This window comes from Strongylocentrotus purpuratus, unplaced genomic scaffold, assembly GCF_000002235.5.
Source record: "Strongylocentrotus purpuratus isolate Spur 01 unplaced genomic scaffold, Spur_5.0 spur5_scaffold_15, whole genome shotgun sequence".
NCBI classification, from domain to species: domain Eukaryota; kingdom Metazoa; phylum Echinodermata; class Echinoidea; order Camarodonta; family Strongylocentrotidae; genus Strongylocentrotus; species Strongylocentrotus purpuratus.
The window spans coordinates 10,084,867-10,105,649 of NW_022145600.1; the positions used below are offsets into that span (position 1 = coordinate 10,084,867).

The window sequence follows — 20,783 nt, forward strand, 5'->3', positions numbered from 1 at the left end:
GAGAGAGAGCGAGAGAGAAAGAAAGAGAGCGAGAGAGAGAGAAAGAAAGATGAGGGTAAAAATGGCGTGGGCGGTGGCGGATTAGTATTATGTAATAAAAGGAGTGCCTTTCGAGTTGATTTAAGATTTTAAATATTATTGAGTAATTTCTAGATACACCTCTGTACACAGACGTGTCCAATTTCTTTGATTCAATCAGATTTTTTACATGCCATTGATGTTAGCATCGTCTGTAGTGTTGTCTTCTAAACGTTTCAAACTTTCATAGGCGTTTACAGGAGGCGACCCATCGAAGGTTGGATTCTCATATGTTGGCTGATCTTCGTCCGTCTTAGGATTGGCTCTTGGTTTGGGAGGTTGGGGGTCCGCCTTGCGTCCTTTCCTGGAACAAGAGATTTACGGAAAAAGACAAATTCATCCCGTTGACAATGTCATCAGTGATAAGTAATCTTAAATGCCAATCAATATCTTTGAAGGAGGAGCAATTTATATACATATATATATATATATATATATATATATATATATATATATATATATATATACTAATGTGCCTGCCCTTGGCACACCTGTCTCAAATTATCATTATTAAAGTTGTCATTATTATCATTATAATTAATGTTTTTATTATTTTTTTTGTTAATAATATTATTATTATAATCATTATCGTTACTATCATCATTATTACTATCATCATTAATATTGATGTTTATTATTTTTTATTATTGTTGTTGTTGTCACTTCTGTTATCATTATTTGATGTTTAAGGATCTCATTAATGCACAATTTCAATTCGTTGAATTGCTATAATATTGAGATATGCCAAGTGAGAGGAAAACAAAGTAAGAGATAAGGGGAGGGTATGATAGTGGACGCATGTTATAGATAGATAGAGAGCGAGAGAGAGAGAGAGAGAGAGAAACAAAAAGACAGGTAAAGAGATAGAGAGAGAGAGAGAGAGACAGAAATACAGGTAAAGAGAGAGAGATAGAGATAGAGAGAGAGAGAAATAGAGTGTGAGAGAGAGAGAGAGACAGAAATACAGGTAAAGAGAGAGATAGAGATAGAGATAGAGAGAGAGAGAGAAATAGAGTGTGTGAGAGAGAGAGAGAGAGAGAGAGAGACAGAAATACAGGTAAAGAGAGAGAGATAGAGATAGAGATAGAGAGAGAGAGAGAGAGAGTGAGAGAGAGAGAGAGAGAGAAAGAAAGATGTGGGTAAAAATGGCGTGGGCGGTGGCGGGTTAGTAGTATGTACTAAAAGGAGTGCCTTTTGAGTTGATTTAAGATTTTAAATATTATTGAGTAATTTCTAGATACACCTCTGTACACAGACGTGTCCAATTTCTTTGATTCAATCAGATTTTTTTACATGACATTGATGTTAGCATCGTCTGTAGTGTTTTCTTCTAAACGTTTCAAACTTTCATAGGCATCTACAGGAGGCGACCCATCGAAGGTTGGGATCTCATATATCGGCTGATCTTCAGTCGCAGGGTTGGCTCTTGGCTCTGGAGGTTGGGGGTCCGTCTTGCGTCTTTTCCTGGAACAAGAATTTTACGGGAAAAGACAAATTCATCTCGTGGACAATGTCATTAGTGATTAGGTTATTAATCTAATTTTAAATGCAAATCAATATCTTTAAAGGAAGGGCAGTATACTGTGGCTGCCCTTGGTAAATATGACTCAATATATCATCATTAAAGTTTTCAAAATTATTATTATTATTAAAGTTGTTGTTATTGTTTTTGTTAATGATAATATTATTGTTATCATTATCATTATTACTAACATCATTATTATTGATATTTATTTTTATCATTATTTTCATTATTGATTTTTTTTTTGTTACTATTATTTCATCATTGTTTCATGTTTAACGATCTCATTAATGCACACGTCCAATTCGTTGAATTGCTAGAATATTGAGATATGCCAGGTCAGGGGAAAACAAAGTAAGATATGGACCGCGTGTGATAGAGAGATAGAGAGAGGGAGAGAGTCAGAAAGACAGGTAAAGAGAGAGAAAGAGGGAGGGAGAGAGAGAGAGAGACAGGGAGAGAGAGACAGAGAGAGAGAGAGAGAGAGAGAGAAAAAGAAAGATTTAAACGATAATGGCCCCAGGCGAAGTGGCGGAAAACTATGATTTGAAGTTTTCTTCGATATTATCACATGCATGTGTTGAATACCTTAAACACGAATTATTGTTGGTTTCCTGTTAATGTAAGCTTACCATCGAAAAATGAGAACGAGGATGACGACAGCACAAATAAGGAGAAGAATACCAAACAGGACCCAGGGTACAATAGATGAAGACACGCCTGGGAAGCAGAACAAACATCATAATGCTTTTCAAACTGAAAGAATGATTTCATATAATTTATTATCAGTTATAGATATATTTTTATTTTTAATTAATGTTATTTAAAGGGAAAGTCCACCCCCAAAATAAGTTTGTTTCGATAGAGGCAGAATAATAAGAAAATCAGGTGAGTGAAAGTTTGAGCAAATTCTGAATGAAAATAAGAAAGTTATGAATTATTGAAGTTGTGATCAATCAAATACAAATTGGCAACTCTGTGACTTATTATACGAGCTCTCCTTCATTTGCTTTGTGCATAATATTCCATAAAATCATGTTTTCTTCGTTATTGATGACGGAATATATTTTTGTTCCTTGCAGGGGGAGTATAGAAACATATTTGCAATTATTATATTTAGGGTGCATGTATGGTTGAAATTTTTCTTGAGGGAAAATGAAAATTTTAGATTTTTTTAGTACTGAGCAAATGGAAGTTGAGCTCGCATGATACGTCATAGAGTTGCCAATTTGTGTTTGATTGATCACAACTTCAAAAATCCTAACTTCCTTATTTTTAATCGGAATTTGCTCAAACTTTCACTGACTTGTTTCTCTCATTTTTCTACTCCTATTAAAAGTAACTTAATTTCAGGGTGGACTTTCCCTTTAAGAGTGTACATTCGATTGCTTTACTTTATTACATGCATTGATTTGACAAATTGATTTACTATCCTGTAATATTGTTTTTGTTTGTAAATATGTATACAGTGCGTCCCCGAAAAAAACGAAACCGAGAATTATCGATGTTTTATCGTAGCTTATTCGCAATTATGATTAATAAATGACACATGTTTGTTAAGCTTAGAGCCTCCTCTTTCACTTGGTTCAACTCATATGATGCATATTTCACGCATGAGCGATTAAAAACAATTTGAAGAGAGGAAACCAAAAAGTTATTTTGCGGGCGGTATTTGAATTTCAAAGAGAACATAACATTTCTAGAAAATTCAATTTCTGCCCATTCTTATGGCACCTCAATCAGGATTTATTAATTATAATTGTGATTAAGTTATGATAAAACATCAATATAATTTTGGTATCCATAATGTCTTTTTTAACAAAGCCTATAAGTGTATAGTGTGTATGCTTTGTTTATGAACTCTTAAAAGTATATGTTGCCTTTTAAAAGTCTAATACATACCGAAACATGCTACTACTTGAAAAGCAAAGCAAAACAAAACAAACAAACTATTCATTCATTACGAGGATACGAAATTCTATGTTTATACTTGTTCTTACGTATTCTTTTTTGCTGTTATGAGTTTATGTTCATGATTTTGTTATCATTGTGTTTTTTAAAAAACTTTTGTTCCTCATTATGTTTGACAAGGCCTCATGGAAGACCACCATTATTGACGATAATGAGTTACCCTGTCTAAAAATCAGAAATAAATAAATTAAACAATTATTTAAAGACTCATTCAGACGCTGTGAAATCACGGCATTAAAGAAAAATATATGATGACGTAAAACGTTAGATACGCACAAAAATCTCAATAAATACGTACGTACAGGATTTTCGTTGCGCGCATGCAGTTGCCATTTATTTACAGTAAAAATTATTTTAAAACGCAGCGGTTTGGGGTGTGTATTGCGGATGTTTACCGCGTCCTATCTCCACAAGCCTAGCCACACAAGACCTTTCTTTACACCTTGCGTAGAGTTACGCTCTGTTTTGATCCTTCATCTATTCTAAGTGAAAACAAAGAAGAATATCCAGTACACAGGGTAAAAATATATTAAACCGCACATCACACGTCTGTTACAAGTCCGCCCCTATCCCGGCATTCAATAATAACATCTACATTATAGATAGACCATTTGTAAAGTCTGACTTAACCTACTTGTTTGTGTTTGAGAAGTCATCCCAAACGAAGCTTGGCTTCGAGGACCTTCGCTATCTTTGTTCCACAATGTCATATAAACCGAGTACTGAGTGTTAGGTACCACTGAGCCAAGGTAGTAACTACCAGCAGAATCAACATGAATCTGTACTGAGCCTTGAGGAGATACATCGGACGAAGAGAAGTAGATGGAAATGTTCGTGAAACCACTGCGACAGTTTGCACTAGCACCGTCAGGCATTTGAGACTTCGAAAGAAAAGAGATACAAATTAAGAAGATTTTTTTTCAATGGTGAAACGTATGCATCAGGTTGACTTCTGGAAAATATCTCGGACAACTTCCTCTAGGACTTTAATGCTCCCTAGGACAAATTATCCTGGAAAATGTATTCCCTAAAAATTACCCCGCTACCCTCAGGGTGATGAAAACAGTGATATTTATCCACAGATTTTTCCTAGGGTGGTGGTCTGGGGTTTATAGTTTATAGAGTAATATTCCGGGAGAATTTGTCCGTGGTGATGTGCCAGAGGTGCAAGAGTGATTTAACATTGTAAGAAAATGGCTGTTGTTATAAAGACGAGTTGGAAGTAGAATGAATTGTCGATATAATATTACATCCATGTAATAAGCATTGTCAATGAAAATTTAAAGATGTGCATGCATGGGGTCTACTAATACCAAACGAATGAAAGTTTTGTCTCGCCTCCTCTTTGAGAAGCTTGAGTTGGAGGATAGGGTGGTGGTGGGGGCCGGGGGGGGGGGAGCTGCCCCAGGGACACACTAGGATCGGCCCCTGATCTTACCTGCCATGTAATAAGAAGCTGTTCAGGAGATGACACTTGATGGACTGTCACATGTGAAAGAACTCCGGTAGGGGCTATACGTACATTGAAGTAAGAACGACGAAATTAAAATAACGAACAAACATAAACAATGGCTATCACGTATTCTTAACTAGAACATGAACACTGGTACCAATTTATTTGATTGAAATGTTAAGATAAATGAATATTTAAGACTCTTCATAATTCAACGAATACACTGTCTCATGAAGAATCTTGCTTCAATTAAAGAATCACATTAACAAAACAGGCAATCCTATTTATTAAGTGGTTGATTTATTTCCTGACTTCATTTGAAATGATTGGACAGGCGAAACATGGGAGGATTGAGATTTATAACCTTGAACTATATCAACTTCTAAAACATTTGCATTACTAATTGACGCTTTACGCATGAAATTATTCAGTCTTTGAGGGGTGCCAATCTTCGGATACAAAGAGGGGTTAATAATGTCTGATCAAGGTGTTTGCCCCATGCCTCGTTCTAAGCATAGACATTAAAATGATTGTAAAAATTTTGACAGTTTCTGGTACTGAATAGATTGTTGTTGATGATTTGCTTTCGACATTTTTTTAAAAGTTCCCGATTAACATAATGAGTAAATTATAATGGATATATCGGAAGTGTGTCTTGACGACAAATGGCCCCATGCATGATGCCAAGAAAAGCTGATAAGGTGTGTTGTTGTGTTCGGGGCATAGAGAGGTGGATCAGAATTGTCAGACCTGGTGGGGAGGACGTCGAAATGTCGATCCCTTGGGAGGGTATTCTTATATAGCGACTAGAACAATAATATTGGATGGCGGCTAAATTTTCTCACTGTATATTGTAGCAGGGGGTGGGGCATTGTCTAATATCGCAAGCTATATGTGCTTCTACTCACGCAAACAAGTGGTACTAGCAGTCACATTCTTCAGAGGTCCTTCTCCTCCATCGCCATCCCTCATTGCAGAGACACCAAACCAGTAGTCAATGTCAGGAGACAAACTATCGATCATTTCAGAAACATCCAAAGCGTTTCCTCGATCAAGACGGATCCATTGTGAAGAATCTGGAAGTGCCTCCTTGTAGTATACGTTGTATCCAATGAGTGGTGGATCGCCAATGTCTACCCCAGCCATCCATCCGTCCCAGGACAGTGTGATTGAAGTTGGAGTAGTCTCTTTGATCAAGGGCGGCCTTGTCAGTCGTGGTAAAACTTGGTTGAGAGTGAAAGAAGAAGATATTAGGCAAGTCTAGTTATTTGTCCTTCTAGTGACATTGGATACCTTCAACCAATGATAATCCAGCGCATCGATACGATCACCAATACTCTGTGCAAACGCTTGTGTCATGCTGGCTTTAATATAGTACCCTTTCACTTTATCAAAGGTAAAGAAAGGGTTTGTAAAAAGTTCTATTTTTGAAATGTTATTCAAGTGGAGCACATTCTTTGACAAAATTATAATAGTGAATAATTATTTCTGAGACACCTACTGTTCATGTCAGCAGTAACCTCAGCACTTCTGTAACTATTAACATCGTAGATGATGCAGACAAACAGATCTTCCGCCGTTACGTAATCGACTTGAAAGAAACCAGTAGTTGTGAATTCATGGTGAATATTTCCGATGCTAGTAATTCCTCCACCTGAGAACCGTTCTGAGCCATCCGTTACACGATAGAGGCCTACAACCGGTGGTACTGATGACAAAAACTCGCCACCCTCTCTACGGCAGGAGAACTGTAGACTCGTTTGACCTTTGTTCTTCGGTATATTTTCGACTTGAATTGTACCTTCAAAATATAAGAAATCTTGTTTGAATATAGTTTATATGTAGTTATCTAAATCTAAATATATTGTTTCTACGTGTATATATACCATGTAATTGATACAACTTTCTTTTTTTTTGCATACAATTCTGAAGTTTATGGACGTTATAGTAAACTGAAAACTGAAACTTGAAGACTGTGGGTTCATTAATAGGGCCGAGTCTGTTTGTGAGTTGACTTTTGCTGCAGAAAAGGCAATAAAGTGTGTCCAAGAAAAACGAAATCCTAAAACGGAGGGTTATTGCTCATAGGCTGTGTACTCTCTATATAACAATATAACCTATTTTTTTTTAAACTAGAAGATAATTTGCTATTAAAATAATACCTTATTCACAACTTACCAAGCCCCAAAAGTTTGAATAGAAATACATCACCTACCTGAACAGTTCCGACCAAACCTGCCAGCCAGACATTCTGTAAAAGAAAAATCCAGGTAAATTAGAACCTAGAAAGCTTACGAGGAAAACATTTTGCTCTTTGAGTAGCATAGGGCAACCATAATCGTCTTTTAATGATTCATGTTCTCGACAAATATTGTTCGAAATAAAGTTTTAAATACAAATTATCGATATATTTTAGAATACTTTACAGTTGATACGACTTGAATTTATCCGGGTTTGTTCAGTTAATGGTACAATTAAAAAAAAAACATGAAAGATGAACATTAATGTTTGTATTGATATTGAAATCGCATAAAACTCTTTTAATCAGGGATGTACATGATAATTTGTGGTTAACCATGTGAAATTTAACGGTATAAATTCGTCGTCAATCTTGCATTTTTAAATTGTAATTGCAGAACGCATCAGGAAAGAGCAGTGAGGTCTTAAAGTGCAACATGGGCTTAAGTGTAACACGGTGCCCAAGCTCCTAAAAAATTAGTCGCTGCGCACAGCGCCTAAATTGGCATAATGCATTAAGTCAATTGAATTATGCAGATTTATGCACGACGCTACTCGTACAAAGTGAGAAGATTTAGTTCACGGAGAATGGGTAAGTAATTTATTGAAATATTAGTAGATTAGTAGATTTCATCGTCGTGAAGTAGTTTGACTGCGGTTTGCCCTCATGTCACCCTAGTACTCCAGTTCGGGCCCCTGGGGGATTTCGGTGCTTATCTGTATCAAGTTTAAACTTTCTAATCAGGTTTAATTACAAATTTGATCGTCTTCATTATTACCACCTCTTAAGAAATTCGTAAAAAGTGCGCCAGCTCAACTCAGGTAGGACATTCGAATTTTAAACAAAATCTGGTGCTAAGAATGCAAGTTTCGGTGAGTCCCAGCTAGCATCTACAGGGGCAGTTGTGTTATAATAAACTAAAAATTGGGGCACCTTCCTGCTGGAATATCTTGCCCTCGAATGCCCAGAATACTGGGACCTTAAAAGCTGTGGAAGGGACGGGCTGTCGCCCCGCAATACAAAAAATAAATCTAGCGATTTACTTACTTTGACAGCTACTCCCAGCCCAGCCATACTGGCACTCCGTGGAGCTTCCTGCACAGACTCCAGTAAATCGATCACACTCTCCTGATACACAGTGACATTTCTCCGTGCAACTAGCTCCAAACTCACCTTGATCACATTCTATTAGACAGAAGAAGGAGAAGGGGAAGGAGAAGAAGAAGAAGAAGAAGAAGAATAGAGAGAGAGAGAGATAGGTTAGGGGAGAGGGGAGTGGATAGAGGGATAGAAACAACGTTTCTATTTTCATCTTCATTATTATAAATTTCATTAGTCATTTGGGCTAAATATTACTCGTTGTTAGAACACTCTTTTCTGCAATTTTATTGATTGTGTAAAAAGAAGTTTTCAACCTATTATTGTTATTATCATTATTGTTATTATTATTATTATTATCATCATCATCATCATCATTATTATTATTATTATTATTATTATTATTATCATCATTATTATTATTATTATTATTATTATTATTATTATTTTTATTCTTATTAATATAGTATCAAGTCATGGAAGAAGAGTTACCTGTTGTGCAATTCAGGCCTTTGTATCCTGGTGCACAAGAACATCCGTATGGGTCTGGTAAGCACATTTGAACTCCTCTGCAAGCTGTATTATCGTCTACTGATGTATTACATCTATATTCACATGATCTTCCGAAACGGTTACCGCCGCAACCTATATTATGGCACAAAACCAGGCAAAGGTTGGTCAAATTATATTTCACTGAGTATATTTATTGAAAGATATCGCATATATTGCTTTTTGCTCTATGTCAATATGTCATCACGGTATGTTATAATTTTGTGAGTTATTTTGATTCTATGTGTACCCCTAAAATTTTCTCATTTTATCTGTGTATTTTATATTCACTGTCCATGTGATGAACAATTATTTTCTCGAACGTTATCAGTTTCTCCTTTGCAAAACAAGAATTATGCTGTAATATCATTCAATTTTTATAATAAGCACTGATAAATACAAAAGCAATAAAACACCTACGTGGGTTTATTTAATTCTTTTCTATTTTTTATTTAATTAGGTAATTAAGTATATATCAAAGCTAGAATAACTAACATGAATATTAATAATCCCAAACCAAAAACTATCATACTAAAATAAATTAAAAATCAAAACACCTCTTTTCTTCTTGAAACATAATGCAACCTTTGAAAATATGTTTGATTATTACCAAAAAAAAAATCAAATCTCAATAACTAGGAAAATTACCCTTTTCGCATGTTTCTCCCTTGAATCCTGGAGCACAGATACATTGTCCTGTTTCATCATCACAGATCCCTCCATTGTAACAAGAAGAACAGATCAGAACACAGCCTGATGATGAATTGTATCGACCCAACGGACATTCTGCACGTGGAAATTTGGAAGCAGGCAATTGAGGATTTGGATTTATTAAAGGTAATACAAAGTTTTGGTATGGGGTCGTGAATTTGGTTCAAATGAACATATTGGAAGCATATGCGATCCTACAATATTCACTGATCGTTGTCGCGGTCGAAATCGACTCTAAAATTATGAAATTGTAAATAATAAATACTTTATGTTGTATAGCTCCCTCTCTCGGTCAAGATATTAATTAAGCTATAAAACAATGTTTCTTGACTAAAATCGACCGATAAGCTATTCCCGTTCGTAAATTATATACCACAACTACACATTCTGATGTTTTCATGGTCGCATCTACCACTGTACGGCCGTAGGAGCTATTTGAAATGTATTTAAATTTACCGGGAGCACCGGTAAATCTTAATATTCAACTTTTTTTTAAGTCAGAAGTGTTTTAGGGGGTAACATTTCTAGTGCTTTTAATACATCCACAGGGGCATCCAAATATTTCAAAATTGTAAAGATTCACTATCCACCCATTTTTCAAAATTTCCCAAAACTTTGTAATACCTTTAAATATTCATTGGTTTTACGTGGGAATCAAGTGCTTGATACGTTTATAAATCCTAAAGTAAAAGGAATTACAGGGAAATCCAACTTTCTTAGCAATTTTATTGCATGGAAGAAGAATCGAGAGAGAGAGTTGGTGGGGATTCAAATAATGGACAAATTATAAAACAGTTATAAATGTTTGAGAACTGAGAGCACTGAATATAAATTTATCTTGTATTGGCTAATATTGGTCAATTGACTTTGACAGCATGTCTTGATCATAATTCGGGACCACTTTCCTATTTGTTTGAACAATTAAATAACTATGAATTCGCAGACTTATGAGACGAATAACATTTTCCTTGGGTGGAAAAGTTTGATGTTGGTTGGGTGAACGCAACTAGGAATATCAAAGGGATAGTTGAGTTCTGTTGCCTACGGTGCTACACAAAATAATTATTTTGTGAGATAATGAAAAACTGACTGTCAAATTTGAAAGAACATACAATTTAAATGACAAAATCATCTTTGATCGAAATCGGTTCAGAGACAGCTGAAATATCCATAAATATAACGATCATTCTAAAACTTGTGTACCGGCTACCACAAATATTAGATAATTTGAACCAGCCGATGAAAGCCGTTGAAAAAAAAATAGCGCCTTTAGCGTTGTATTTCAGCCAATGCCGATGTTGGCTTTTCCGTGTTTGTTATATAACGCACAATCAGCCGGCCCATGTATTGTTATAATTAATTAACTAATTAATTAACAGTCACCGTATTTTTTTAAAAGTGGAGCTGAATTTGTATGATAGTATTGGCCAAATTTCACACATTTTGGGGTCTAAAATTACCTTCTTAGCAATTTTAGGTCCCAAAAGGGCACTAGAAATGTCATAGCTAAGAATAAGAGCAATAACTGTGCACTTTGAAGGCATATGCGATCTGAAAACAGAACTCAACTATCCCTTTAAAGAAAATATGTTCATATTGTGGACCACTTACCTATTTGTTGAACAATAAAATAATTATGAATTTGCAGAATTATGAGACGAATTACATTTCCCTTGGATAAAAAAGTTAGACGTTGGTTGGGTAAACGCAACTGGAAATATTAAAGAAAATATGTTCAGGTCCCCCCCCCCCCCACTCACTCTCTCACACGCACACAAGCTTTTGGTTAACTGCAATGTGTAAGTATGAATTTGTTAATCTATTCAACATGACTGTGTACAAAGTATTAAGAAACACATCGCGTTATCGCTCATACATGTACAGTCAAAACCTACCTACAACGATGAGTCTCATTAGTCCACCCCTAGCTTCAGATCTGTGTGCATATACATGAATTTCGTAAATACCCTCTTGTGATGATTGTATGGGATCAGTGAACGTATACGTAATGTCTGGAGCCATTAAGAAGTAATCGTCGATAAATGACGTGCCATTAAAGCGCCACAGGTTGTCGCTTCTATCAGATGGACTGGGATAGACCTGGTCGAATTGAATAGATACATTGACTTGTCCTGACGTCACAGTTTGTGTGAATCTTCCACCAGACGGTACGAAATATGCTGAAAAGAGAACATGTCGATAAGGACTTGTAAGAAGAATTAGTACAAATCAGAAAAACGGTAGTGAGAGAGAAGGGATGGGGTGTCATCTACATATTGTCCATGAGTAGCCTGAATAGCAGAGTGACCATGTCGTGGTGCCAGGTAAATATGTCACATGTACAAAATAATGTCAGAGGTTATAATATAAGAGGTACAAATAACAGAATTAAAATGGGATAGGTAAATATGTCACAGGTAAATATGCCAGGGTTAATATTGGCAGAGGTTAAAATATCAGCAGTAAAAATGTCCGAGTTTAAAATATCAGATTAAAAAATGACAGAGGTTAAAATGGGAAAGGTTAAAATGGGAAAGGTAAAAATGTCAGAGGTAAAAATGCCAGAGGTAAAATTGTCACACGTAAAAAAAAGTCACACGCATAATTAATTTTCATAGATGAAAAGCAAATGGTAAAAATTGTTAACTGAGGAATTAAGTAGCTCTATTTCTATAAATATAGTACCTAAAATATTGCTCACTGCATGGAATTGAATAAAAATGTAGCATCAGAGATTTTTTTGTATACCACATTATTGAGTAATGAGCACTATTCTTTTTTTTTTGCGTGAGAAAATATTAGCGGCGAATTAGCCGGTGAATAAGCGGGGGGGGGGGGGGGGGGGGAGTAAAAATGTTGGTTTCATTTTCCCCTTTTTTGCCAGGGTTGAGGGTCCGTCTTTATTTTAATTTTCTTACCGGGGGGGGGGGGCGTTTAGCCTCCCCCGTGGATCCGCGCTTGGTATCATCTAGGTGGAGAGTGACTAATGTGGATAAATGTTTTGCCAAATGATAAGTAATGCCAAATGACATTATCTGAACCCTGTATACCATGTGCTTGTTGGGGACTTCATAATGTCTAGAGAACAACACCTCTACACCTCCATGACTTACCGTCTGATCTCAGAAAAATGGTCGGTACGACGGTACTCATTCCATCTACTGACGATTCGCAGTAGAAAACGCCATACGATCCATAAGGTTGAATCGAGTTCAACTCTGTATGATAGATGATTGATGTTTGATCTTCGCCTAAGAATATCTCTGGATCTGGTGAAGGCGGCTGTCGATTTGGTCCATATCCAGATCTATAATTAGTCGTGACGACATATCTTCCCGTGGTAATGACAGCATTTGGATTGTTTGGTTCTGTGTAGCACTCAAATAATGGATTGCCAATCTCTGTGCTCGTGAACCCTCGGCTGATTATCGTCAAGTAGTTAGGAGCTGCATCACCTGCAACATGAGGTAGACGTGCTGGTAATAGTGTGTGGGTATGTGGGTGCGTGTGTGATGATGTGCGGGTGTTTTACAGTTGGCCATCAATTAGATATAAGTATTTACTTTTGGGGGTCCGTACGTTTTTGTTTCTGTCTTTTAATCTGATACATATTTATTCCCCCGTAAACAGCTGTCGAATCAGAAATCATGATTTATAATTATACCACTAGATTCAGCAAATCAAGCTCGCTCCAAAACATATAATTTGTCAGTAATATTTATCATAAAATTGTTCAAAAATTAACTGAACTCAAAATGACTATGTTTGCTATATCATCATTCCTACAATTATGGTTCATTTCGGTTGCCATGGACATTTTTTTCTCCTATTTTTCAGTAATATTTATCATAAATTTGTTCAAAAATTAACTGAATTCAAATTGAGTATGTTTGCTATATCATCATTCCTACAATTATGGTTCGTTTCGGTTGCCATGGACATTTTTTTCTCCTATTTTTCTCCTATTTAGTTAGTACTCCCATGGTGTTTTACAGACGGACATCAATCAGATATAAAAATATTTACTTTTAGAGGTCCGTACGTTTTTGTTTCTGTCTTTTAATCTGATACATATTTATTCCCCCGTAAACAGCTGTCGAATCAGAAATCATGATTTATAATTATACCTCTAGATTCAGCAAATCAAGCTCGCTCCAAAACATATAATTTGTCAGTAATATTTATCATAAAATTGTTCAAAAATTAACTGAACTCAAAATGACTATGTTTGCTATATAATCATTCCTACAATTATGATTCATTTCGGTTGCCATGGACATTTTTTTCTCCTATTTTTCAGTAATATTTATCATAAATTTGTTCAAAAATTAACTGAATTCAAAATGACTATGTTTGCTATAACGGTTCATTTCGGTTGCCATGGACATTTTTTTCTCCTATTTTTCTCCTATTTAGTTAGTACTCCCATGGTGTTTTACAGACGGACATTAATCAGATATAAGTATTTACTTTTAGGGGTCCGTACGTTTTTGTTTCTGTCTTTTAATCTTATACATATTTATTCCCCCGTAAACAGCTGTCGAATCAGAAATCATGATTTATAATTATACCTCTAGATTCAGCAAATCAAGCTCGCTCCAAAACATATAATTTGTCAGTAATATTTATCATAAAATTGTTAAAAAATAAAATGACTATGTTTGCTATATAATCATTCCTACAATTATGGTTCATTTCGGTTGCCATTTTGACTTTTTGTAATGTAAACTTGCCCCCTGGGAAAGTATGTGAGTGTGAGTGTGTGTGTGTGTGTGTGTGCGTGTTTATGGGTGAATGAGCGGGTGCCTGTTTTGTAGTTTTAAGATGATATTATATATTATATTGTTGCTTTTACTCTGCTAATTTTTTTAGAAAAAACAATAAAAACAGAAGGAAAAAAAAGAAGGAAAAAAACTACCATAGAAATACTTTTGCAACACGAAATCTTGAAACGATTCTAAGTTAATTCTAAAATTATGAGCAATTATGAAGAAGCGTAGTTACTTTTTGTGACAATCAACCCACATTTTTGTCTTCTTCCAAGGTGGCTCTTTTTTAATTTACTAAAAAAAAAACCTTCCGGTTTCTCATGGTGCTCTTTTCATGATGATGGAGGTTACTTTTAGAGATTGAATTTGTTTTCGTAATTTTAGCCCAGCCGTATCGTATACATGTAGCATTCATAGAATCTTACATTTCAGTTTATGATATCATCCACGCAGGCGCGTACGCAGCGGGGGGTTTTGGAGGTTGAACCCCCCCCCCCCCCCCCCCTTCAATTTTGTTCATGTTTTTTTTTTTTTTTTTTTTAGGAAACCCCCTCCCCTTCAAAAAAAAAAAAAAAAAAAAAAAAAAAAAAAAAAAAAATTAGCTCAAGGCTAATCAAATAAACTGACCTTAACCCCCCCCCTACTAAACGAAATATCGGAAAGCATAATTTTTCAATTTCCGGGACAAAAAAAAAAATGTGCTCTTACCCCCAGTCAATTTGAAGAGTGGACATTCGCTGTACAGCGCAAGTACCTTTATCCGTTGCCATCCTCTTTCATGAACTATTTTGAGTTTTTATAACTCATTTCGAGATTTCAAACAAATTATTTCAAAAATCCCAGCCTTTAAAACAATCTGCAGTCATAACGAATGACACGTGGCATTTTTTTCAGCCGGAGGCGTGCAGCACCCTAAAAGTTTTTAGATTTTAATGGATTTCCTTACTCAAATTATAATATAGATATATAGATGGCGCATTATCATTATTGAATATACACATAGCAAATATAGTTAGATTGTTACATCAAACACAGCTACACAGAAATGAAGGAGTTAAAAGACTCACCAACGTGACATACTACAGCTATTATCAATAGAACCTTTGCTGCGTGATGTGATAAGGTAGACTTTGAAAACACCATGGCGAGCCTATGTTCCGATGTCTGGAAATATTTCACGAGTGTCTCAATATTCGATTAAATTTCAAATTTGCTATTGTATTTCCACGTTATAAGGAATAGAACAAAGTACACGGCTCATGTTCTCTCTATGGTGAAAATACACGAGGAAAAAATGTAAAGGTACACTTATTCCTATTCTAACGAAAACGAAATAATGACGCCTTTCGTTATGTAGAATCAGTGAACCACTACGACAATGTAAACAGACATCAAAACCACAATTTCTATATTTGTTCACATAACTTCCCTTTCACTGCTGGTATAATTCCACGTTATAAGGGTTAGAGCGAAGTACACGGATCAAGTTCTCTGTATGGTTCCAAAATTGCATGTAGAAATAAACGAAAGGTAAAATGATACCTATTCCAGCAACAACAAATGTTTTATGTGTAAACAGACATCAACACCATAATTTCAATATTTTGTTTACATTTCTCTCCCTTTCTCAGTTGATATCACCCAACAGATCACCACACCCAACCATTACATTGGTATCACATCATATTATTAGAGGTCACTCTAATCTGTTTAAAACAATACACATCATTGACACATCGTCTTTATATCTGTATGGTTGTAGAAAAATCTTCCATTCAATGTAAGTTACCTTTTTCACTGAGGAAACCCTGCTTTTTATGGGTATATATTTCACATGTTATATAAGATTGTAAACTCCTCGAAGCAGTTTTGTCAGCTGGTTTTGAAATAAGATGTATACAGAGGCGGCGCTCCCGGGGGGGGGGGGGGGGCAGGGGGCACAGTGAACCCCACTTTTTTAAAAAAAACACGAGGAAAAAATGTAAAGGTACACTTATTCCTATTCTAACGAAAACGAAATAATGACGCCTTTCGTTATGTAGAATCAATGAACCACTACGACAATAGAAACAGACATCGAAACCACAATTTCTATATTTGTTCACATAACTTCCCTTTCACTGCTGGTATAATTCCACGTTATAAGGGTTAGAGCGAAGTACACGGATCAAGTTCTCTGTATGGTTCCAAAATTGCATGTAGAAATAAACGAAAGGTATAATGATTCTCATTCCAGCAACAACAAGTGTTTTATGTGTAAACAGACATCAACACCATAATTACAAAACTTTGTTTACATTTCCTTCCCTTTCTCAGTTGATATCACCCAACAGATCAACACACCCAACCATTACATTGGTATTACATCATATTATTAGAGATCACTCTAATCTGTTTAAAACAATACACATCATTGACACATCGTCTTCATATCTGTATGGTTGTAGAAAAATCTTCCATTCAATGTAAGTTACCTTTTTCACTGAGGAAACCCTGCTTTTTATGGGTATATATTTCACATGTTATATAAGATTGTAAACTCCTCGAAGCAGTTTTATCAGCTGGTTTTGAAATAAGAAGTATACAGAGGCGGCGCTCCCGGGGCGGGGGGGGGGGGGGCAGGGGGCACAGTGACCCCCACTTTTTTAAAAAAAAATACACGAGGAAAAAATGTAAAGGTACACTTATTCCTATTCTAACGAAAACGAAATGATGACGCCTTTCGTTATGTAGAATCAGTGAACCACTACGACAATGTAAACAGACATCAAAACCACAATTTTTATATTTTTTCACATAACTTCCCTTTCACTGCTGGTATAATTCCACGTTATAAGGGTTAGAGCGAAGTACACGGTTCATGATCTCTCTATATGGTGAAAAATACACGAGGAAAAATGTAAAGGTACACTTATTCCTATTCTAACGAAAACGAAATGATGACGCCTTTCGTTATGTAGAATCAGTGAACCACTACGACAATGTAAACAGACATCAAAACCACAATTTCTATATTTGTTCACATAACTTCTATTCCCTTTCACTGCTGGTATAATTCCACGTTATAAGGATTAGAGCGAAGTACACGGATCAAGTTCTCTGTATGGTTCCAAAATTGCATGTAGAAATAAACGAAAGGTATAATGATTCCTATTCCAGCAAAAACAAATGTTTTATTTGTAAACAGACATCAACACCATAATTTTAATATTTTGTTTACATTTCTTTCCCTTTCTCAGTTGATATCACCCAACAGATCAACACACCCAACCATTACATTGGTATTACATCATATTATTAGAGATCACTCTAATCTGTTTAAAACAATACATATATCCTGAATGTCATTGACACATCGTCTTCATATCTATATGGTTGTAGAAAAATCTTCTATTCAATGTAAATTACCTTTTTGCTGAGGAAACCCTGCTTTTTATAGGTATATATTTGACGTGTGATTGTAAACTCCTCGAGGCAGTTTTGTCAGCTGGTTTTTAAATAAGATGTATACACTGTTAGAACAAGTATTACAATTTTTAATCAAGTTGGTTAAAATTTTAATCAACCACGGATTACCAGGTGAATCACACAATCGTTGGTTAAACTTTAACCAACAGCCTGTTGATTAAAATTTAACCTGTGGTTGATTAAAATTTTTAATCAATTATTGATTAAAACTTTAATCTTTTGTTGGTTATTTATGCTTTGTTCGGGGCTGATTGACATGATGTTGGTTAAACTTACATGGGTCGTTGGTTAAACTTTAGTGGGTTGTTGGTTACAGTTATAACCACTGTTGGTTAAACTTACGGGGGTTTGGAGGTCTTATCCTCGTGTTTGGAGGTAAGAAATTGTTTAATATGATTATCATCAATGCTAAGATTGTAAGGAAGAAGTGAAATAAGGTTCTTGCTCAAATTAAAAACGCTTTGTGTCCCGGTCCGTAGGTTGTAGCTCAGCCAGTAAGTGTAATGGATGACCTACCCAAATTGCATGCATAAAGACGTTCCACTTTATGATGACATCTTATTTTATATTTAATTGTTTTAAACAATTAGATTTAAAAAATAAGATTATTATTCATGCATGCAATTTGGGTAGGTGATCCGTAATAAGCCTACACTTCTCCTTCTTTAATTGGGTCTGCCTCCATCACGGTTGAAGATTCTTGCAGACTGATGAGTGTGTGTGTGCTTACGAGAGCCAGGTGCACGGTGCAAGTAAAATGTTACTTATTGGTTGAGCTACGTACAGCCTAGGGGACACAAATCGTTTTTGAATTTGAGCAAGAACCTTATTTCACTTCTTCCTTACAATCTTAGAATTGATGATGCTAATATTAAAATAATTTCTTACCTGAAAACACGGAGATAAGACCGTCCAAACCCCCATTTCTCAGGTCCTCGCGACAACCTCCATTGTTAATTTTGTCGCACGCGTAAACTGCATGTAATTCATATGTCGAGCGATCGCTAGCTACGCGCTTCGATATTGTTCCGTTGGGTCACGTGACCAGTACTTTAATCAACATTGATTAAACTTTAACCTGAAGGGGGCTATCATTACTGTCGGAATTTCGTTTTTAATCCATGCTGGGTTACAATTTTTGCCAACGACTTAGACTTAACCAACATAGGTTAAAAGGAATAATTTTGATCAACACTGTTTTTAACCAACGCAAGATTAAAAGTAAATTTTAATCAACACTACATTTTTAACCATGGCTGAGCGTTTTTTAATCAACAATTTTTTAACCCGCAGTCTTTTAATACTTGTTTTAACAGTGTACAGACGCGGCGCTCCCGGGGGGGGGGGGCAGGGGGCACAATGACCCCTACTTTTTAAAGTGCCCTCTTTTACATAGGAAAAGTGCCCCTTTAACTTTGTAAGAAGTGCCCCTTTTTACATACAAAAGTGCCCCTTTTACTTTGACACGATCCCCTACTAATTTTTAAAAGTGCCCCCTTCCCTTTCCACCTCTGATATGTGCCCCTTTTATGTTGACATGACCCCTTTTCCCTCGACCCGTTCCAATATTTCTTTGCAATACGTGTCAATTTTCCATTCTCGTAAGTGCACTTTTTAATCTCTAGGTAGTGCACCTTTTCGGGTACGAGAAGGGCCCCTTTTCATTTTTGATAAGCACCCACTTCACCTCTGATAATTGCCCTATTTAAATCTTAGAGGTGCCCCTTTTACTTTGACAATTGCCCCTTTCCCTGTAAGAAGTGCCCCTTCCCCTTTTAATATCTACACCTTTTTAACTCGGATAAGCGCACCTTATATTTTCACATGTGCCCCCTTTCCTTTCTAATAAGTGCCCCCATCTAATAGAGAGCCCTATCCCCTTTTAATGAATGCCCCTTTTCACCTAAGAAAATAGTCCCTTTTTTCTCATGCTAGTACCCCTTTTCCTCTTTGGTAAATGAAAATAGTTCTGAGAGATACTAGTTATTTTTTTTACAAGTGCCCCTTTTCCTCCTGAAAAGTGCTCTTTTCATTTCTAATAACATCCCCTTTTATTTTCACACATGCCCCTTTTTCCTTCCTAATAAATGCTCTTTTTCTTTTTATAAGTGCTCCTTCCCCTTTTCATAAAAGCCTCCTTTCACCTCTAAAAAATGCTCCTATTAAAATCTGATCGGTGCCCCTTTTCTTTCAACAAATGCACATTTTCCTCTATTATTAGTGCCCCTTTGTCATTCTCATAAGTGCCTCTTTTCATTTATGGTCAGTGCCCTTTTTCAGATGCGATAAGTGCCCCTTTTCACCTCTGATAATAACCCTTTTGACAATGATACGTGCCCCTTTTCCTTTCTTGAAAAGAACATCCCTTTTTCATAAATGCCCCACAATCTGATGGTTGCCTCTTTTTCGTCGACAAATGCCCATTTTCCATTCTCATTAGTGCCTTTTTCATCCTTGGTGAGTGCCTCTCCTTTAGGTGTAAAATGTGCCCCCATTTTCACCTCTGGTAATTACCCTTTGTACTTTGACACGTGCTCCTGTTCTATTCTAAGAAGTGTATTATCCCTTTCGATAAGTGTCCCCTTTTTCCTCTCATCATTAAACGTGCCCCTAATTTCAAGCGACTAAGAGCAATATCCCCCGAAGCTAACTCGCTACGCTCCCTTGCATTTATAGATGTTATAATTGTGTTGCTTATCAAAGGTCTTTTCAGTCTGCTGTTATGAGAATGTGCTAATAACCCAATCAGGATTGGGACTTTCTTGTTTATAAGATGTAATTTCTCGCACTGCGACCTCACAAATCTTAAATGTTTTCCTCGCTCGCTATGCTCACTCGCTAATGATTTATCGGATTGTCACATCCATTTGCAAGGTATGATGCTAAAGCAATATCTTATATGATGTATGAAGATAAACAAATATT

At 36.0% G+C, this 20,783-nt stretch overlaps 1 protein-coding gene and 1 long non-coding RNA gene across 2 annotated transcripts; both read right to left on the bottom strand.

The window, feature by feature from the left end:
* Positions 1-204: 204 nt before the first annotated feature.
* On the bottom strand, positions 205-6,767 carry LOC105437973. The gene is made up of 7 exons (XM_030986467.1): positions 6,526-6,767; positions 5,933-6,247; positions 5,010-5,083; positions 4,206-4,452; positions 2,233-2,320; positions 1,372-1,542; positions 205-382 (listed from the first exon to the last, which is right to left on the bottom strand). The coding sequence occupies exons 1-7, from the start codon at positions 6,530-6,532 to the stop codon at positions 205-207; spliced, it is 1,080 nt and encodes a 359-aa protein (XP_030842327.1). The 5' UTR covers positions 6,533-6,767.
* A 15-nt stretch (positions 6,768-6,782) lies between these two features.
* On the bottom strand, positions 6,783-8,439 carry LOC115924272. Its single transcript, XR_004064250.1, has 3 exons — positions 8,311-8,439; positions 7,240-7,275; positions 6,783-6,825 (listed from the first exon to the last, which is right to left on the bottom strand). It is a non-coding gene; the product is annotated as an uncharacterized LOC115924272 (long non-coding RNA).
* Between the last annotated feature and the right edge of the window lie 12,344 nt (positions 8,440-20,783).